The sequence below is a fragment of the Pipra filicauda genome, unplaced genomic scaffold (genome assembly GCF_003945595.2).
Source record: "Pipra filicauda isolate LSUMZ 115617 unplaced genomic scaffold, ASM394559v2 scaffold78_size3787270_pilon, whole genome shotgun sequence".
In the NCBI taxonomy this organism is placed as follows: domain Eukaryota; kingdom Metazoa; phylum Chordata; class Aves; order Passeriformes; family Pipridae; genus Pipra; species Pipra filicauda.
Genome location: NW_024104964.1, coordinates 1352292 through 1374086, shown reverse-complemented (window position 1 = coordinate 1374086; position 21795 = coordinate 1352292). Strand labels below are relative to the sequence as shown.

Sequence of the window (21795 nt, the reverse complement as noted above, 5' to 3'; positions counted from 1 at the left end):
ACCACACAGAAGACAATTCATCAATATTAGTCTTTCAGCTGCATCATTGTTTCATCTCTGTGGATGAATTGTTCTGTGCTGGCATTGATGGACGATGGAGTTACTCTGTTGCTATTGAAATCTTTTTTCATTTCCTTTATGGAAAATTATTTAATATAAACTGGCATTATGAAAGTAATTAGGGGGTTTTTTTTAACAACTTCCTCATACTTAGCCAGAATCAATTTTTTACTTCTGTTCTCTGGAAACAGTTGCCAATTTTCACCAGCCCTTTTGTTTACTGTAGGAAAGGAAAGATAAACCAAGGACATAAAGGAGAGCAAAAGGAAGTTTTGTTAAGTCTTCCAAACCAGTACCAGCCAAAAGCTGGTTCGCTGTAAAATGTAAAGAATTTTCCATGGTCAAAAATGCTTTGTTTGTCTGGCATAAAATCCACACTAGAGATACATCTTTGGAGCATTGAGTTACTCCCCAAAGAGCTGAAGTGTGGAAACTGGTGGGGTTGTGTTGTGGAGATAAATTCAGGTAGTACTTGTTTTCACAAATTATAAATGTCATCTAAGATATGTAGTAGATAAAAATGATTTAAAATCCCATTCAGCACCAGATAGCTGGGAATTATTTTCTTCACAGCTGACTTGCTGCGATGGCAGTTTGTGGTTTGGATGACAGTGGCACTAATGAGGTGTAATGAAAGGCAGCAGAGGCAGAGTTGTGAAGCCAAGTCCTGAGAGGAAAAAAAAGTGGTTCTGTCTGCACTTCCAAAGTGTGCAGGGATGAAGTAGGGCACTGTTCCTGAGAAGTGGTGGCAGGATGAGGTGCTCTCCAGCTGGAGAGCTTGTATTTGTATCACTGTAGGGACAAGCCAACGGGTTCAGAGCCCAGGGAGTGTTAGAAGGGATGCACAGAAAGGGTTCCGACCTCAGTAGGGGGAGAACACTGTTAACAGTACCTGACTTGGGAATGGCAAGGGGGTTGTAACTGCAGAGGAACCCCCAGTATACAGCTCTGAACAAAGGACATGATTCAGAGGAACAACAGGACTTTTCATATTTCAGTTTGTCTCCGTTATCTGCCACAGCCCAAAACTTACCCAAGTTGTAGCTTCCCTGAAGTTCTTTTTTCATGGAGACCTACTTAGTGCTTGCCTAGAATATATTCTTTGTTTTGAAAATCCAAAGCAATCCTCTTAGGCAGATGTTCACAGGAAAAAGCTTGTATTAGTGTGTGTTAAGTACTGTTTTCTTCCTACCTCTGAGGAGAGACAAAAAATCAAGACTGGAGATGTTTGGTGTATGTTTTGGCGTGGAGTCTTATTGCTGCTGCAGACTTGTCCTCTCTGCAGAGTGCCGAGGGGCTGAAAGTGTTGCAGATTAAATTGATGTGTATTTAAAACTGTGATATTGTCCTGAATGTTTTAAAATGTCACTGTTGTTGGGGAATCCACGGGGTGACATTATTATGCTCCTTGCTAGGTTTTAATCCAGGATAACTGCAGGGCATACAGGAGGGCAGCAGATCAGAGTAAAACCCAGGGTGAGCCTCTTTACAGAGGAAATGAACTCAAAACTAAAGAGGGAAATTAGAGTTTCATAGGGAATCTGTGGCTTTAGTGTAACAACTGTTTTCACCAAAAATCCAATAGATGATGATTTAATTTTGCAGTTGTTTTACCGTTAGGATTTGTGTCTGAACGGATCCTCGCAGACTGGAATTTATTACATTTCTGTTGGTGTACACAAGTCCTGTTCTGTTTTATTCCCCAAATTCCCTTGTGTTTGCCATGCTTACCTGAGTGTCTGTACCCCTTAGGAAGCAGACACAGATGAGAACCAAGGAACCCTAAACTTTGAAGAATTTTCAGTGTTTTACAAGATGATGTCCCTACGTCGGGATCTCTACTTGCTGCTCCTAAGCTACAGTGACAAGAAGGATCATCTCACTGCTGAGGAACTGGCTCAGTTTCTGAAGGTGGAACAAAAGGTATGGGAATACTTTACATTCATTTATTTGTACATATAAGTACATTCAGGTATAGGGGAAGAGTGTTATGGAAAGGTTTAGCTTGAGGCAGAGCATAAAGCAGAGATGTGACAGAAAAAAAAATCTGAAGTCTTTATTGTTTTTTAAAATACTCGTAGAAGGAGTTTGAACTTCTTTGGACAGTTTTTGCAGTGCCCTGGATAGTGGTTTGGAGGGCACTCAGGGGCCTGGAGCAGGAAGAAGAACATGTGAGAGAGGCAGAGGAGCTGACTTTGGGGTGCACAAGGACATTATGAAAGTGCTGATGCAGCAGCAAAGCCAGGTTGACTGTCAGGTCTGGCATTCTGCATCCTCTGCCTGCCCCTCCTCAGGCACACGGAGTGGGCAGGGTTGTCTGCTGGAACTGCTTTGCTCAGCATTACTCCAAAACCAAACTGAGGTCTCATAGATGTACCTCTTGGCTGTGTAGTTTAGAAGCACCTTGCCCTGCCTTTGCCTCTCCCACTCCCCAGCATGAACAGCATGAGGGAGACCCACCCTTTAATGTCCCCAGTGCCAACCACGTCCTCGGGTAGGGCAGCATTGCCTCCACAAGCTGATAATGCTTCCGATCATAATGCAGCTCCCAGTGCCTTCAACCAAACAGCATTTTGGTTTTGCTCCTGTTTGGCTGCTTGGAAATCTGTGGACAGTCTGTCCTGCTCCATCTGCCACTCATTTGGCAAGACTTTTAAATATTCTGCAGCCTGAGGATAGAACAAAAGCGGGTTGGGTTTTTTGTTAGCTTGCTAAACTGGCTTCTTTTTTTAGGAGAACTCCTGTTGCCTTCACCCCAGGGCTTGTGAAACAGATTATTTCCACTTAGGTGCAGTTAAATTCAGCTCCTTGCTACTGAAATTGCAATTATATGGCTTCAAATGTCAGAGGAGCAGAGAGCAGGCTGGTTTTCTGGGGTGACTTCTGCTCCTGCAGTTCTCTTAGTGGCTGTGAGGGAGGAACATCCCTGGATGTCCAGTTGCAGCAACATACCTGAGTGTTGTCCCTTTGGGAGTGTCCTTCATTACTTTACCTGTGTCCTTGTCAGAGCTGGACCTCCCAGAAGCTGGTGTCCTGCTCCATGACACACTGCTTCCCAAACAGGATCTCCAGGCTCTTCTCATGACACAGCCTGTCTCGTTGCTGACTTTGAGGAGTGGGGCTCAGGTGAAATAGGCTTTGCAAAGACCCTCTTCCCTGATAAAGGGCAGCTTTGCAGTTTCTTGCCCCCTGGACCTGCCTCCTGGAGTGAATGACCCCGCTGTGCCCTGGTCCTGGGAGCCCTGAGTGGTGCTGCCCCATGTCCGGTTGCTGTCTGTCCTTCCCTCCTTTCTGCTGCAGCCAGATCACAGCAAGTGCTTTTATTTCAGTCACAGCAGGGGCCTCTCTGACTCCTGTGCTGACAGGTTTTTGCCAGTAAAAGGCTGTTTCAGTGTTCCAGACCTGCCGTGTTTGGCTCTGGTTGTGTGAGCGGGAGGCTCCCTGGGCCCTCTCCCACCTGCTGCCCTGCCACGGATGAGTTGCTTTGCAGTCCAGTTTTCCTGTGGCCTGAGACAAAGGACAGCCCGCTGAGCTGTGGCCCAGCAGCCTTGGCTGGGCTCCAGGGCAATGCTGCAGGTTGGGTGATGTCCCTGGAGTGCTCTGAGTGACAGGGACCACATGGAAATGTCAGTCCCACTGCAGCACCTTGGTACCAAACCACTTCCCTCAGTGGTTTAAAGGGCTGCTGTTTTATGCAGCTCAAAGGAGGCTGGTGGCAAAAATTAATGCCCCTGCTCCTTTTAATTGAACTGCAGAGGAAGTAGTTTTATAACAATTACACCCTCAGAACATGCACATGTAATTATGCAAAGCTCAGTTATTTGGTATGAACCAGTGCCTTTGAGTTAAGCCTGCTTGAGTAAGTTTACTCCTGCACTAATTGTACAGTGTCACAGGAACAACCAGGGATTGGGGAATAGTGAAAATGTGACAACAAGTGGTAGGAAGTGGGGATTAAGAACACTTAATGTTTTGGAACAACTCTACTTGCTGTCTTGGAAGAAGTTTTAAAAGGATATAATGGGACAGTGTGTGCCAGGGAATGTTTTCTGTGTTTGGCTGGGAGCTGGAAGACCAGTCAAACTACACCTAGATTTCCATACAGCTGAATACTGGGAATACTGAGCTCCAGGAAATAGTGGAAAGCACAAAATCATCAAAGGCTACAGAGCAGAGTAAATGCAATGGGTTTGACCATCTGGAAGAGAAGCCCATTAATAAGAGAACAGTTCACAGAGGGACTATTCCTGGATTTAAACAGTAAATGCTGGGTAATTTTCATGGTGACTACCCCCATTCCTGCCCTTGCCTGGAGCAGTGATGTTAACAGAGGGCACTGCGTGTTCCTGTGCTCCCAGCCTGCTCCACAGGTCAGGGATCTGAGCTGGTTTGGCAGAGGATGCAGAGCACAAACAGGAAACAGAGCAGTGGTACAGATACCCTGCCAAAGGTTGGAGTGCCAGTGTTGTCTGCCTGGGATTTGGTAGTGGAGGAACTGAAACACACCCAAGCAAGGGGGATGAGAAGGGATGAGATGAGTGATGGAAGATGCTTCTTCCCTTTAATTTTAAAGGAAATATGAGTGTCAACTTATAAGTGCCCCACAAGTCAGATAGGACCTCACTGTGGAACTTCAGCTGTGGGCTGGTTGAAGCTGTTGACAAAACTTGTGTTTGTTTCAGAAGAGCTGCTGTTTTTCATTTCAGAATTTAATTATTTCTCTCCTAGCCTATGTATTATAGTGAACTCTCTTGGAAGTAATGAAATCACAGGAGTGGAAAATACATGAAAATGTAATCAAACCCTGCCAAATCTTTTTGCATGTCTAAGAAGATTATATTAAAGAATAAAACTTCATAGTTCTCGTTGCAGCAGTATTACCAGTACAGCTATTAAGGATGCCAAATAGCTAATTTTCATCTTTAAAATAAAATGGCACAGGTTTTGAGGGGTGGCTACCTTCCATTCCTATTTTTCTCCTCCAAGTTAAGAGGCAGGAGGCTTGTGCAGCACTGACAAAAATAAAAACTTCAAGTCCTTTTCCAGTAGTATTATTAACTGGCCTATTCACTGGACTCAGTGTTTGATCGTAAGGTTTTTCAACTGGACCCAGAAGTCTAAAGCAGAATTTCACATGCTGGTGACATGGTATTAAAAATAAATGCACTCACACTGTTGTTTTTGTGCAGATGAATAATGTGACACCAGAATATTGTCTGGACATCATACAGAAGTTTGAAGTGTCAGAAGAAAACAAGAAGCAAAATGTTCTTGGGATTGAAGGTAAAGTGTTGATTTCAGAATGAGTTTTGCCTTGATATACTGCAGTGCAATAGAAGTGCTTTAGTGGTGTTTTGGTGCAGCTCCTAATGTTTGACTGGGACAGAACATCCCATAGATCAAAGTCAGGAGCGTGGGTGGGTTTTTGTGAGCCATGGGGGAGATGTGAGTAGGTGGGGTGAAGCAGCAGCTCATGTTCTCCAACCATCCATCACAGCCATCCTGCAGCAATGGGTGGGTGCCTGAGGCTGTGTGGGTTTATTGCTCACTGTGTGTGTAAAACACAAGCCATCCCATACCCTGCAGTTTATCTGCAGCCTGCTCCAGTGACAGCCCAGTGTTCATTCTGCCCTGTCCCTGTAGTCTGTGCTCCTGCACAATCCACTGATATATGCTTATATGAAATAAAATATGGAAAATTGCACTTTCATTGGGTTTTAATGCCTTACTCACATTGTTTGTGAAAGCAATTATAAATGGTATTATTCAGAATCCAGCTTGGTATCAAATCAAACTCAGAGTTGAGATGAAATAGATGAAATGCCATGGTGTGTTCCTTTGCCCAGAAGGGAACTTTCATGGAGCAGCATAATGTACATGGTGATTTGGGGTGGGGAGAAGTGAAGTAGGAATCTTCTTCCCATGGTATTTAAGTCCTGAGTATGGCCCCCCTTCAACAAGCTCTTGATGTGACCCGGGGCACTGCACTTAAACTGAAATAAGGAAAGTAAAATGAACAAGCTGTGACACTTAGAAAATATTTCTGCAAGCATTCCTGTTCCTCTTAACCTTGCTGCTGCTGCTTTTATCTCTGAGTTGCTTTTGGGGTTGGCATTGTTTGCACTGTCCTTTGGAAATATTTTACATTTCTTGTTCTTAAAGGAGATATTTTTAAAACATTTTCTGTTCAATGCTGCTCTGATTTACAAGTATAAACCAGGTACCCTCTTCTCAGATAAATTAGAGTGAAGATGACTGGATTAGTGAACTGGCTGTGGTGGCCTCACAGTTCTCCCTTGGGTGGCTGCTGCCCTGTCTCCTCTCCATCTCAGTCAGGGCAGGGCTTTTTCACAGCACGGGAGCGTCAACAAGAAACTCAGGGAGGGAAAAAAGCATTTGCTTCCAAGTTGGGACATCAGATTGGCTCCCATTTCTGCCCTGGGCCCCGTACCCAGTGTCAGATCCCTGGCTTTGGGGGCAGTGTGTTCCCTGGCCGTGTCCCGGCCGCGTTTGCCAGTCCCACGTGTGGCACCCGCAGCAGAGCCCTTCCTCTCCTTCCAGGTTTCACCAACTTCATGCGCAGCCCCGCCTGCGACGTGTTCAACCCCCTGCACTGCCAGGTGCACCAGGACATGGAGCAGCCCCTCTGCAACTACTTCATCGCCTCATCCCACAACACCTACCTGAGCGGGGACCAGCTGCTCTCCCAGTCCAGGGTGGACATGTACGCGCGCGTGCTGCAGGGCGGCTGCCGCTGCGTCGAGGGTGCGTCCGGGGCTGGGCACCTCTGTGCTGGGGCTGCTGGGATGGGGTGGGATGGTACCTCTGTGCTGGGGCTGCTGGGATGGGGTGGGATGGGCACCTCTGTGCTGGGGCTGCTGGGATGGGGTGGGATGGGCACCTCTGTGCTGGGGCTGCTGGGATGGGGTGGGATGGGGATTTCTGTAGGGGGACTGGCTGGTTCTGAGGAGTGGGACCAGCATTTCTTTAGTGGAACAGGCTGGTTCTGAGGGGTGGGACAGGGATTTCTCTGATGGAACTGGCTGGTTCTGAGGGGTGGGACAGGGATTTCTCTGATGGAACTGGCTGGTTCTGAGGGGTGGGACGGGGATTTCTCTGATGGAACTGGCTGGTTCTGAGGCTCGATGGGGATTTCTTTAGTGAACTGGCTGGTTCTGAAGGGTGGGATGGGTATTTCCATGAAGCACAAAGGCAGTGGCAAACTCAAAGCTTTAGGGCTTCACTGTCTGATTCCCTTCAGCAGCAAACTCCTGTTTTTGAGCAGTCTAAACTGAATTTTTTTATGGGGAAGGACCATCTCAGACAAATATCATAAGCACCATAGAATCACAGACTGGTTTGGGTTGGAAGGGACCTTAAAGATCATCCAGTTCCAGCCCCCTGCCATGGAGGAATGTGGAGATCACGTTGGATTCCAAAGTTCTGCATGATTTAAATAATAACAAAACATTAGTACTTTTCCAGATCCTGGGTGGAATGAAGTCTTTTGATAAATTTAAGCTCAGTATTAATTTTCTCTTACTATTAGTATTGCAAAACTCATCTCTGGAAAAGAAATTATTAATCTGAATTTAAAAATCCATTAGAAAAAGTGAACCTGAGAAAATTGAGTGATTCCCCTCTGCAGGACAGTTCACTAGAACACACAGCTGTGTGTTATTTTGCTTGACCTCAAAGCTGTTGTAGCTACCTCACAGCCTAGGGAACAACTGCCTGTAGAGGTAACAGCAGTAATGAATTGGGTGTAAATCCAGGGTACAGTAATTCCTTAGGAAAAGTATCCTTGTGCTGGTCCATTCTACATGGGATGGACTTGATGCTGCTCTTCATATAATCAGTGGTAAAACTACAAGTTAAATTGGGAGTAGGAAAAGATAAATTGTTTTTAAATAGCTTGCCTTCAGAAGCAGAATCTGCTTTCCCAAGGTAGCTGTGAATGTTATTTGACCTATTACACCTTTGTAATTTTATATATGAGAAAAAAAACTCGGTATAAGGGGAAAAACAGTTCTAGGTTGCAAGGATCTCATTTGATTTAAGAGAAGACTGTCTTGTTAGTCTTGGCTCAATTGGCAGGTCAGAAGAGATGGAATGAGCCTTGTTGACACCTGCGTGGTTGAGTAGTGTGAGAGCAGCAGGAGTGTCCAGGATCGTGGGCATCTCTTACTGTATGGCTTTTTTTTGCCTTGCTAGTGGATTGCTGGGATGGTCCTGATGGGGAGCCAGTGGTGCACCATGGCTACACTCTGACTTCCAAAATCCTGTTCCGGGACGTGGCCGAAACCATCAACAAATACGCCTTTGTCAAGAATGAGTAAGTGCAGAGCCAGGGCTGAGCTGCACCTGCTTTCTGTGGTTCATCCTGTGTTGGAACCAACAGCCAGCACCAGGCAGGGCATGTGTTCCTTTAAGCACAGGAAGGCTGGTTCTGTTCTCGTTTATTGTTCAACTGCACAAGCTCTTCCCATCAACGGAGGGAGAAAGTTCTGCCCAAATTAGACCTTTTGTGCACTGTAAACTCAGGTTGTGAACAGTCTGACACTTGAATATCTTTCAACTGAACTTCCCACTCGTATCCACAGCGAAATTCTCCTTCAAAATCAATACTGTGATGTTCTCTACCTACAGAAAGTACTTTATTTCAGCAGGAAAATTGGAAAGCTGTCACATGTGTGGTGTGAGGAAATGCTGAGATGTGGGATAGTGTTCTGAGCCTGTTTCATTTGCCATGGTGCTATGTAACAGCTTATTATGGACTTTAATCATATAAATATACAGTCTGAAATCATGAGTGGGGGTAGAGGATTCTGAGGAGTTTAGAGAGAATAAAGGGAAAATGCCTCTTTTTCTTTGTTAAAACAAAAAAAAGGGAAATGTGACCCAATGATGGGGTTGTGGGGGAAAAACAAACCAACCAACCATGCCCCAAAGTGTGACATTACTGATGAGAAATAGGAGGTGGTAATTTGAAAAGTGAAGGAGGTGGTTCTTCATTTTTTATGGAGTTGGCATGTGGGGTTCCTTGCCAAAGTTTGTGGGGCTGCCAAGAGTTTAGAACACAATGGGGCAAATCTGTGGGAGAAATAGGCTGTTCCATCCATAGCTGGTGTGGTGAGTGTGCAGGTGTTCTCTCTCCACACACAGTTCTGACAGTGCCTGGGGTGTTGTTCCCAGGTTTCCAGTGATCCTGTCCATTGAAAACCACTGCAGTATTCAACAGCAAAAGAAGATCGCTCAGTACTTGAAGGAGATATTTGGTGACAAACTGGACTTGTCATCTGTGAGCACTGGAGACCCCAGACAGCTTCCCAGCCCTCAGAGTCTGAGAGGGAAAATCCTGGTGAAGGTAACTTGCTGCTGGCAGCATGTTCAGAATGCAACAAAAATCAGAGTGTGATATTTATTGTAGATTTTGGGTTTGCAGAACCAGTTCATATCCCTTTAGTATCTGAACAGTATCCTGCAGTCCTCCCTTGGACAGAGTATTTTGGGGTAATATAAAAATGCAAATGTCTTGCCTTTCCCCTCGCCCTGCCCTGAGCAGTAGTTCATGAAATGAGCCTGTTTTCAGGGCTCCTCAGCTGTGTTTGTGGCAGAAGAGCCCTTTGGAAGGAGCTGGAGGAGGCCCTGGAGCACTGGAGTTGGTGCTGTGGGGAGGATCAGTCCTTTGAGCCTCTCACTATAAATGGATTTGCTCTCAAAGGAATTTCAAAGACCAAGATGGGAAGAGTAAGAAAGAAGCTCAAGGCAGACTTTGGAGAGGATGATTAATAGACTTGTGGCTTATTAGATTGTCTAGTTTACTTTGGCACATGGGGGCAATTACTCTGCTGTGAGCTCTCAAGATACTATTCTTCCCCCTCTCTGCTCAGTGTCAGTCTGGCCCCAGAGATTCACAATTCCAATTTGGGCTTAGTTTGACCATATTTCAGTGTGTAGTACTGAGCTGACCCTGAACTGGAAATCCTTGGAGTGCTGAGCTGTGACTCTGAATGTCACTGCCTCGGTTTGCTGGGGTAACTCTGGTTAATGAACTGTGCAAGCAGGGAGGGCTGGTGTTCCAGGGATCCAGGTGAAGTGGTGTGGAATGTCAGTCATGCTACAAACCCAGCAAACCTGGCCTGAAATACCACGTCAGTGCACCAAAGGCAGGACAGTTTTGGTGCTCTGCTGTTCTTACCTGAACTTCTGAGCTGGTTTTCCAGGCCCATTTGGGATTGTAGTTTCAGTGGGATCCTTCAGCTCTCTGTGCTGAAACCCTGTGGGTCAGTACAGACTGGAGGGGAGCTGAGCTGTTTTCAGAATGAGAAATTCTGTTTCAAGCATCACAGTATCCTTGCACAAAACTCTGCCTCCTATGTCCTGCTCAATTTAAGGAGCCTTATTGGAAAAGATAAAATGAGATTTAGGAATCAGTATCTTGTTGAGAAGCAAGCCAATTTCTCATCTTTTTGCTATTATTTTTGTTCTTTTTATACATTTTCCTTTGAAAGGCAGTATTGATTCATTAGCCAAACAATTTCAAGCAGTGGTGTAATTTTCATCTTGCTAGTGTATATAAAGAGTGATTCTAATAACAGTTCCAGTAACAAACTCTTCCAGAAATACTTAAAATATTGGCTGTGATAATCTGGGTCCTTGAACCAGTTTGCATGAGACTCTGAGAATGATTTCTAAATGCTGGTCTCAATTTACATAAGAAATAGTTGAGGAATGGGCAGTTTTGGTCTTTGCACTAAATACCACTGACCACAGGTGCATTTACTGTGCATGGTTTTGCCTCGTTTCAGGGGAAGAAGTTGCCCTGCAGCCTGGGAGCAGACGCTGAGGAAGGAGAGGTTTCAGAAGAGGACAGTGCTGATGAAATCGAGGATGACTGCAAGTTAAAGGCCTGCTATGTATGTGCACACAGTCAGTGCCCAGCTCTGCATTTCCTTCATGCACTGTCCCTGTCCTACTTCCAGTCCTCAGCAGATTAGAGTCTTGGGTTTGATTCCTAGGTCAGGTTCATGCTGTTCTATGGGATCCATTTTTAAGTGCCTTATGTAAGAGAATGGTTTGAGTCTGTATAGTCTGAGTGTTGTTAACAGGAATTCCTTCCTTACCTTATTGTTTGGAGCAGGAACCTAATGATTAGTTTGCCTGATATGTTGAAGGAAGTGTGTAAGTGCATTACCTGAGAATTCCTGCTCTTCTGAAAGAGAAGGTCAGGCTTGTGAAACTTGTGAAACCAAGAGTGACTCAGGGCCGGGTCCCGGGGTGGTCTGGGGGGGACTGTACTTTGGGGGGCAGTGTGAGCTGTGTCAGGAGGGCTGGAGAGGAAAGGAGAAGGGAAATGGCACTAAAAGCCACCAGCAGAAAAGGCAGGGTTATGCAGGAAGCCTTTTCTTGCACAGAGAGAGGAAGTGTTGGGAGCACCATGAGACTGAAGCGCGTGTGACGCTCCCTCGAGCTGTCCCACTGTGAGGGGCAGAACCATCCACTTTAACTGGGTTCCTTGGATGCCTTTCAGAGTAATGGTGCAACTGAGCACCAGGTGGAATCTTTCATAAGGACAAAACTGGAATCTCTGTTAAAAGAATCCCAAATCAGGGACAAGGAAGATCCCGACAGCTTCACTGTGAGGGCCCTGCTGAAGGCGACGCACCAGAGTCTCAACGTTAACCTGAAGCAGGTACGTGGGGCTCCCCTTCACCTCCTCTGCTCAACGTTAGACAGTGCAATGTGTTGCACACTATTGCAGATGAGAAAGCTGGAAACTTAGGAAAGCTTCTGAGAGCTGGTTTGATCCAAAATGAAATGTTGGAACTATTTCAGGAAAATATCTAAGGAGAGAATTTATCTGGTTCAATGTGGAGAGTATGTTGGTTCAGTGTGTTCTAATCTGGTTTATTCCTTGCAAAACTTGGAAGACACTAATTCAGTAAGTACTGATATTGCAGGTGTGTGTCAAGCAGTTTGGTTTGTACCTGGGTTATTGGGGAAAGATCCCTTTTCTGTCACCTTAGTCCTGTCACGATAGGCCACAGTGACTGCAAGCACTGCTGCCTGTAACACTGGTGGCTGTTTTCTACAGCACTAAACCACAGGATTGTGCTTTTCCTGCCCTGAGCAAGGTTCTGGTTTTTTATAACTGATTTTTCAGAGTGCTCTACATAAGAATGGTACATTTCTTTGCACTTTTGACATCCAACTAGTCTTGTAAAACAGTAAAATGCATCAGAATTTTGAGTATATCAAGAGTTACTACCTTGAGTCCGTGGTGACCACACTTTCACCTTACCCATCACTGGATGCAAATCCCAGTGATGTTAATGCAGAGTTTTCTGGGGAGATGTGCCTGCTCTGACCAGTGGAGTCGTAAAGGTCGAGTACACGTAACTCTGCTTTTTCCACTCTGGGGCCTTAAGTATTTCCTGCCAATCTCTCTCCAAAGCTGGACCTGTGAGACTCCCCTGAAGCCAGGCTTGACTACAGAAAACATCCTTGGCTTGTGCTGCTGCTTGAGGCACTGGGGAAGGTTGGGTTGTGGTGAGAGGCAAAGGACGAGGCATCTGACCTGGCAGGAGGGCTGTTCTCAGACTGGCTCTGCAGTGACACCAGTCAGTTTGCTGGTTCCCTCTGGCCTTGAGAGGTCAGAAAAGTGGGATTTCAGAGAGCAGGCTCCTCACATTAGTGAATACGATCAGTTATGAGCCATTTTAGTATTATTTTGTGTTAAAATAATTACATTTGACATGCTCTCTGGGAACTGCTTGGCCCCTAGAGAGCATTTGAGGGAGTTTTGGTTAAAGAATGCAAATTTGCATCAGGTGTTGGATATGATACCTGAGATTGCCCATTAATGTCATTGATGTGACCAGAATATTAAAATACTCCAGTAATGGGAGTGCATTATTCAAGCATCTGTCAGGTAAGATCAAATGATAGAATTTTTATTTATGAAGAGATATTTAGAGGTCTCTTCCCCTGCTGCAACAGTCCTGTGAAGATTGATTTGCGACTGTTGTTTCTAAGGGTCTTAAAGCAATACCAGTGCTGAATAATTAGGAATAATGCATTGAAACAATTGGAAGATCCATTAGCAACGTTGACCTAGCTCAGAGAAATCTAAATGGGTAAACATCATGCTGGTTTGGTAACTCTGTAACTCGTTGGCTGGCTGTGTGTGCTGGTGGTGTGAAGCTCTGTTCTGGTAGTTCCTGTGTGACTGGTGAATCAGAAGGGGATCCGTTGGGATATTTTCCGTTGGGATTTTTTACTGGTCATTTTCCTTTACTTCATTACTGATCTGCCTTTCATTTCCCGAAAGACTTGCTATTAAAAAAATAAAATTCTGCTGAAGTTTCTTTCTGCGTCTTACAGAGAATTCCAGCCCGAGCTGGAACAAATCTGTGAGCGGAGCCGCAGGGGTTATCGACTCTCCTGGACCCGAATGAACCCTGCAGTGCCCAGATTGCTCTGATAGCCAGAAGTGAATCCAGCTCAGCACTGAACAGGGAATAGCTGGAGCTCATAGAACTTGTGAAATGCTGGGGGAATATTCTTCAGCTTTGTTTTGCTCTTCAGAAGATGAAGGGCTGTGTTTTCTGACAGAAAAAGCGAGATGCTGCCAGGAGTTATCCAGCTGATGTCTGGGGGCATGGCTGGGAATGTGAAACTCAGACTCCAGGCTGCCTGTGAAAAGTCCATTCTTATCTGTTGAGAGATTATTTCCCCCCCCTTTTCCTCTGTGGCTGTTTTCAAGAGCACTCAAACGTGGTTTGTTGTTGCTTGCCTGGTTTTGCTGGACTGCTTTTTCTACCTGGGTTGTTGTTGTCTTGAGTGTTAACATGAATATTTTATTCTTTACTGTTAGAGGAATCTAAGCCATCAAGTACATAAATACTTAGAAAAGTCCTGTAGTGAGATTTTGGGTTTCAATTTGTGTTCACAGATGAGACTTTAACTCCCTTTTATTCTCTCACATGCAATCACTGTACTCCTCTAATAGTGAACGAGGCTGACATAGGAAAAACTTGTATTATATTGAAATGATGCCTTTTAGAGACTGGAGCAGATTCCTTAAGAGATTTCTGAAGGTATTTAGTTACACTTTTTATTGCATTTTCTCTGCACAGAACCTGGACACAAAAGAGGGTGGAAAAAAGTCTCACGGTCGATCATTAATGGGCAACTTCGGTAAACACAAGGTGAGTAAAGTGAGAGGCTCTGTGTGCTGTGCTGGGCCTGGGGCATTCCAGAGAGCCTGGGAATGTTTTACTGTTTGAGAAGAGGTGGGTCTGGGGGCAGTAAGGGAAGCCTGTGTGATTACACTTGGGGTCTTCACCGCTGTTCAGGGGAATATGAACTGCCAGCAGGATGGAGAACCTTTAAAAGGAATAAAAAGAATCTCGTGTGACTAAAAGATCATCTTTACTAGTGAGGTGGAGTTGCTGATTTTCTGATTGAACTTGCAGCAGCAGAAGAGCAACACAGACGAATGTCTTGGCATATTCTTGTTTTCCACACAGCTGACAATACCTGGCTCACTCAGGGCCCAGCTTTGCCGGGCCCAGCTTTGCCCGTCCCACCCTGGGCAGTGCCACCCAGGATGTGCTGGGACTGTCTGTGCCTGCTCAGGGGGCTGCTGTGACCAAGTGCTGCCTCTGGGCTCCTGCTCTGCACAAATGTGTCTTTGCTGATCTCCTCCTGGTTTTGCTTATCCCATTTGTGTTTGTGGAGCTGCCAGCTCACACTCCCTGCTCCACTGCCCTTCGCTGGGGCAAGAGCTGGTGGAGTCCAGACGAGTGGGAGGTCTCATTTTGCAGCTGGGCAGAGCAGCCATCAAAAGGGACAGTGCTCCCATGTGTCCTCCCATTCCCATGTCCTGTCATCCACCTCCCCTATTCCCACACTCCCACAGTGCCTCAAGGCCTGGATTTATATCCTCAATGTGAGCCGATCCAGCTGAAAGCTTCCTTCCTCCTGGAGTCAGTCAGCAGATAGAAAGTCAGTAAATGAGCAGAGGGGCATGTGGCAGGTCTGCAGCCCCCTCTGCCCCCAGCTTGCCAGATGCTGGTGTTCCTGGTCCCTGCCATCCATGGTGAGAGCTGCACCAAGCAGGGAACACGCTCTGGGACTGAGAATCTGAGCAGTGGTTTAGGAAAAACAGCAATTAAGAAATGTTTCATAGAACTTAATCAACCACCAGTCTGTCTGCCCTGAAGGCAGCTAGGAGCCATCAAAAAATCCCTAAGCAGGCAGTCTCAGGGCTCATATTTACCCTGCAGTTCCAAGCTCTCATCAGTTTAAGGTGCTCAGATGCCCTTCAGCACCTTTGGCTCAGTGCACGTTACTCAGGGGGTGTGGAGGTCTGGAAGTACCTGTTGTGCCTGATAGTGGACACTTCACATCACCCCCTGTGCTCCCTGCTGGCCAGACAAGTGTGTGGAATGGGATGTCACAGGCAAAAGTCAGCCACTGAAATCTGCTGGTTATGCTGAGGGCTGGAAAGTATGTCAATAATTTAATTACTTCAGCTAGTTATCCTAATGGATACAGCATGGTGGAAAGCCCATTCATTTCATCTCTGCTGAAAGAATAAGGATAGATATAGATTTTTTTTTTAAAGTAGTGATTGTATTGTAGACTGAGGCAACAAGGACCTCCAGTGCCTTTCCAGCTGAAGGGGAAGACAGGTTCCCATCGATATTTTTGCAGATACAGAATTATCCACCCAGCAATATTGACATGTCGTGTTTTCAGGCAGCTCTTGTGCCGAGTGGATAAACTCTTTAAATTACCAGTGGAGGGACAAAGACACTAAAGCTGGAAATTTGTGAAAGTTAACTGCAGGGAACACCCTCAGTGCAGGCCTTCGGATTCCAAAACTGAACCATGCAAATGATTTCCAATATAATCAACTTTATGTCAGCACTAAACACAGCAGACTAAATTATATTCAGTATTGGGGTATCACAACAGGAGGAAAGAAATCTGTGCTCAGTGAGCCATATGAGTAAAAGGATAAGGAACTCTCAGTTATATTGTTAATTACCTCATGATGAAAAGGGAATTAAATTACTCTCACAAGAAGCTGTGGTTACTGTTACCAGAACTATAACGTTGTTGAAATTGGAAACTATTAAATCCTAGGTGCTTATGAAAAAAATGGCGATTTTTAGGTTTTAATCTTTTTATCAAAGCTGTTTTCTTTACTGCACAACTGTAACAATATAGAATAACTTCAGTGTTTGTATGTGGCTGAAAAGGGAGCGGAAAGATGATGTTTGAAAATTCTGCCCCGTCCATTAGGATTGCAGCAGGAGCAGTGCCCAGGGTCCTGGAGCAGGGGAGCACCCTTGTGCTGGTGCCAGGAGGGAGTGGGGAGGGAGCTGCAGAGCACACAGTGGGTTGGGACAGGCTGAGCACTGGCACAAATAATTTCCTTAGGCCTGGCTCTGCTCACCAGCAGCTAAACCTGCTCCACGGCTGCAGGGCTGGATCCTGGCTGTGGGAGGGAGGGAGATCGGGGCACGGGTGCTCTGTGCTGGCTTTCCTTCATGGAACCCTTGGAGTAGCAGCAGGGCTTCTGCTGTCAGAGCCCCTGGGTCACTCGGTGTCCGGGCAGGACACTGGTCCTGAGCTGCAGCCCTGCAGCTCCCCCACCTCCCTGAGCTCAACCACAGCAATGAGGATTTCTGGAGCCACCCCAGGGACTGACCCAGCCCTGCTTGACTCTTCCCCACAGAAAGCTGCCAAGGCAGCAGCCAAACACCCCAGTGCATCAGATGAGGACGAGAGCCAGCAGAACCCTCCTGGGAGGGAACCAGGGCATCCCCACAGGTGAGCTGGGAATCCCCACAGTTGTGCAGCTCAGGTGAAGCCAGAGGCTTGTTCGCTGCCATCCCCAATTCCATGGCATTGCCTCGGGGAAGTCTGTGCCCGAGAGCACACGTATGACACATGTGTCATGTATGACACAGCTGGGGGGTGTTTTGCTGTACCTGGTGTTTTGATTGCATTGGTTGTCACAGATTGCAAACAGCAATTACCCTTAAAGTGAAGTGTGGCTGCATCACTGTGCTGATGGAAAGGTGCCAAGCCCCATTTTGCCTGCTGTGAACAGTGCTCAGAGCAAACGGTGCACGTTCAGTTGGGTGCATCCCAGCCTGGGCAACTGCACTGCATGGGAGAGTGTAAAGGAAAAGCAATCACAACAGTGCCACTGAGAATGCATTTGCTGTCACAGAAATGCTCCTTGGTTTTGTCTGGGAGAGCCATGGTGCAGCTATTTCATGATGTTTTAAATGAAAATTTTATCTGTGTAGTGAGACTGTGGAGGTGCAGGGGAACATCATCCCAGAGCCCTCTCTGAGGAGGTTTGCTGCACACAGCTCCCTGCTCACACTTGGTTGTTTCCTTACTGATGAAAAGAACAGAAAGGGAGATAGAAGAGAACAGAAAGGGGGATTGAAATATGCCTTAAATACTGAAATCTGCTGTTTTCCTGTACGTGCTCCCCTCAGACTGGCCCGCCGGAGGAAGACGGTGAAGCTGTGCCGGGCTCTGTCCGACCTCGTGGTTTACACCAACTCTGTGGCTGCCCAGGACATCGTGGATGATGGTACAGGGGCTGGCACGGGGCCTGCACAGGCCTTGGTCACCTGGGAGAGGGAAAGGGCTGAGTGCTGCTGTAAGTGGGTCACAGGGACTAGAGCAGAACCAGAGCCCAGCTGGGCACTCCTTCCCCAGCAGTGAATCCTTTGGTCACACTGCCAGCAGTCGATTTCTCTGTAGATTCTCCAGAGTGGTCATGTCTGGAGTTCTGCAGGAGAAAAGGCCCCAACAATCAGCTGAAGCTCTTGCTTGGTTTGGCTTTCAAGTGTGAAAACTTGAGGGTAGAACATAAGACCCTTCTGGAAGGGGAAGCTGGTGCCCTTCAGTTACACAAGGTGCATGATTTGGACAGGACAGGACAATCTATCCTTGTAACTCTGGAGTAAACCTCACGTTTCCCTGGATTAACACCAGTGTAGTGAGGTCTGTGCTCAGCCCCACATGGGATTGCTGTGTCACCTGTTTGTTGTCTGACCGTGACACAGGGTCCACAGGGAACGTGCTGTCATTCAGTGAGACCAGAGCCCACCAGGCCGTGCAGCAGAAGGCTGAGCAGTTCATGCTTTACAACCAGAAGCAGCTGAGCAGGGTCTATCCCTCAGCCTACAGGATCGACTCCAGCAACTTCAACCCCGTCCCTTACTGGAACGTTGGGTGCCAGCTGGGTACGTGTGCCAGGGAAACCTTGCTTCCCATTTCTTGTGCATGTGCTGAGGAATATTATCCTGATCAATGACACCTGACTTTTCTCCTTCAGTGGCCCTGAACTACCAGTCTGAGGGACGTGTGATGCAGTTAAATGAAGCAAAATTCAGGGTAAATGGCAACTGTGGTTATGTCCTCAAACCTCAGCAGATGTGCAAAGGTAATGTCCTGCTGTATATTTATTACTCTAACTGTCAGGCCTTTCACAGAGTGTCCTTCACAGTGATGTTTGGAAGGCATAAGAAAGGAAAGTAAAACCAAAAATAGAATCTTTCATGTTTCCATGCATTCATAGAAGAGAGTTTCAAAATTAATGGCAGCTGCCCCATACTCTGTTTGTTACTTCTGACTGAACTCTGGCTCTGTATGTGCATCTTGGGGTGATACTTATTCTGTGGATCTCCTTCCTTACCCTTCTCATTCTTCCCATCTTTTAGGCACATTCAACCCCTACTCTGCTGATCCACTTCCTGCCAGTCCTAAAAAGCAGCTTATTCTGAAAATCATCAGTGGACAGCAGCTCCCCAAGCCTCCTGACTCGATGTTAGGGGACCGAGGAGAGGTGAGAGACTGATCCTGACAGCTCCACGAGAGCTCCTGCAGTGACAGGGCAGCACATGGCCCAAAAACTTTCTCCTTATTTAAATACACCTGTAAATTTCAGATATTGTCAAGCTTTTGGTCACTAGATACTACTAGATACTGTATCCTACATATGTTGCTTAAGAACCAGTTTTTTTGTATTAAGGGTGACTTTACTGGTCTGCAAATCAGTCATAGATGGCCATAGCTCTGGAGGCTACAAACCATACATCAGCTTGGACTTCATGAAACCATTTCTCATGATAGTGCTGCCAGAAAATTCGTGTCAATCGAAGAGTTTTGAATTCTCATGTGAATTTAAATCAACTCTTTGCATGAATTTGTTAAAAGTTGACCTTCACCTGTATCATTAGCTTGCTTTTAAAATATTTTGTTTTTAACAAATAGATAATAGATCCCTTTGTTGAGGTGGAAATCATTGGGTTACCTGTTGACTGCTGTAAAGATCAGACCAGGGTGGTGGACGACAATGGTAAGATAATCTAAGTGATTTCTTCTTCTTAGAGTAAAACATAAAGTAATTATAAATGATACAGAGTCTGTCATTACTTTCTAAATGACAAAGCTTCTTATCTGGGGAAATCAAATGATTATGTTTTAACAAATTAATTCTGCTTTATAGATAGAATTTCTGGTGTGGGGAGACAGCCAAGCTAGAGCTGAAGGGAAGGGCTCTTCACCTCATTGTCTTTCTCCTGGATTGTTCTTAAATCTCCTCTATGCAGAAGTTCAAATATCTATCTATACATCTCAGTTCTGCAGGACAACACCTTGCTGTGGTATCCCTGCCAGTTGCTCAGGCAGAACCATTTTGTTTTTAAAGCAGTCCAAGAGACAAATCTCACATTTAATGACTGACATGATGGAGATCAAGAGTGCCCAGATCTAGATGAGCAAAGAGTAATTTGTGTTGCAGCTTCTTTCCTCTTGCTATTCATCGTGAAAATTGAGGATAGCACTTGCTCTGGACTGGTTTCCCAAACTCTGTGTGCTGTTTGTTTCACAGGGTTCAATCCTGTGTGGGAGGAAACTCTCACCTTTACCATCCACATGCCCGAAATAGCCTTGGTGCGATTCCTCGTCTGGGACCACGATCCCATCGGGAGGGACTTTGTGGGGCAGAGAACTGTGGCCTTCAGCAGCCTCGTGCCTGGTGAGTCCCACTGCTTCTCCCTGAGCTGGGAATCCAGCTGAGGAACAAACAGCTTGGATCTAAAGATGGGGTTACCAGCATGAGGTGATATATGCTCATATCTCTGTGAATTCTTGGACAACTCTCCTGTTATCTTGGGGTGGGTTATTCACCAACACTTGAAGGAGTTTGGTCATCTGTGCTTTTGGAAACTACTACTGTTGTCTTTTATAACTTTGATGCAATTTGTACTGGGGTTTTGGAGAAGCCTGTGGGAACATAAGGAGTTTACTGAAGGTGGCTTACGGTACATACATCCCTTCTACAGACAGGCATTGCCAGGTGTGCACAGAATGCAAACTGCTGGTTCTTTGGGGTTATTTGTGTGCAAACATTTCTGTTTCTGTTTCACCAGGCTATCGCCACGTGTATTTAGAAGGACTGACAGAAGCATCCATATTTGTTCATATAATCATTAATGAGACCTATGGAAAGGTGGGTATAGCTGGAAATGTACATCTTCCCTCTGCTAAAAATGGTTTTAAATACAGCACAGAACCTCACGGGATCTGTGTTGGAGGGCTCAGGAGGCAGAAGGATGAGGCTCAGAGTGGTGGGGGATCCTTGCAGGAGATCATCAGGGAGCCCACAACATACCATTGCTCTACTCTTAGTGCTCACATACTTAGATGTTCTTGCTGTCAGCACCTACTAATTAGCATGTCTGCATACAGGAAGCACATTTCTTCAGTGTGTTGAAATGATTTTGTTTTAGAAGTAAATCTTGAGAACTGTAATTGCACCAGAACATGGTCTTTGACAAGCTATTTTTAGCAGCCAATTTAATTAATTTAAATTAACCTAATTTAATTTTAGGTTTCAGTGCATACATTTTGCTTTTCTGCTAATTTTGAACCATTTTTAAAATGAAAGTAAAAGCACTGTGCTTTTTGCCTGCATTTTGCTTCTGCTGCCTTTCTGAGCTGTTTACAGGCAGTCATTGGAGATAAACAGCACAAAGGAACTATGGCTACGTTCAGCAGGGTGCTGAAGTAAAACAGCACTTTTACAGTGATTTAGGAAGCAAAGATAAACAGGAAAAAAAGCACAACCAAAAACCTGACCTTTATGAAGGGTGTATGTTGCAGAGATTGGCCCTCAGTCTTTGTCCCTTCTGAGAGAGGATGCAACGAATGTCATGACAAACATGTTGTGCAGCACCCAAGGAAAGCTCAGAGGAACAGAGATTAAAAAAAATACCATAGAGAAAGACCCAGGGCTGAGATTTGGTGTATTCCAGATCCTCACTGAAATCCATACCTTTATCCTCCCTGATCCCATTAGACCAGTGAAGGGGGATCACAGCTTGGATACATCTGCAGTGTATACCCAGATGTGTGCACGTCTGGGGGCATCTGTGAAACCACATCCAGCTCTGGTGATGGTTTGCAGGAGTGTTTGGCTGCTGCTCTTGGCTGATGTGCTCTTCAAAGGAGAAATATGTTCAATAAAACCAGTAGAGAGCAGCTGCAGAGGGAAGGCAAGAGAAGGAGGGGGGAGACCCACTGGGATTTGATCTCTATAACTTAGTCTGCTCATCTAGTGTTTGCCTGGGTGATGGGCAATGATATTATTGTTTCTAGTAGGCTGAATGCATGTTTGCATCCATGTGA

The 21795-nt window shown here is 45.8% G+C and overlaps 1 protein-coding gene across 4 annotated transcripts in view; it reads left to right on the top strand.

The window, feature by feature from the left end:
* The window catches only part of PLCH1 (phospholipase C eta 1), a 92393-nt gene that overhangs the window by 35095 nt on the left and 35503 nt on the right, over positions 1–21795 (top strand). For all 4 annotated transcript variants that reach the window (XM_039389927.1, XM_027730737.2, XM_027730695.2 and 1 more), the window contains exons 6-21: positions 1813–1983; positions 5250–5343; positions 6622–6825; positions 8275–8395; positions 9256–9427; positions 10872–10979; positions 11594–11755; positions 14202–14273; positions 16814–16908; positions 17592–17689; positions 18168–18347; positions 18440–18547; positions 18825–18949; positions 19378–19462; positions 19997–20143; positions 20538–20617. In XM_039389927.1, coding sequence (XP_039245861.1) covers positions 1813–1983; positions 5250–5343; positions 6622–6825; positions 8275–8395; positions 9256–9427; positions 10872–10979; positions 11594–11755; positions 14202–14273; positions 16814–16908; positions 17592–17689; positions 18168–18347; positions 18440–18547; positions 18825–18949; positions 19378–19462; positions 19997–20143; positions 20538–20617 — 2022 coding nt within the window. The remainder of the gene's footprint in view (positions 1–1812; positions 1984–5249; positions 5344–6621; positions 6826–8274; positions 8396–9255; positions 9428–10871; positions 10980–11593; positions 11756–14201; positions 14274–16813; positions 16909–17591; positions 17690–18167; positions 18348–18439; positions 18548–18824; positions 18950–19377; positions 19463–19996; positions 20144–20537; positions 20618–21795) is intronic.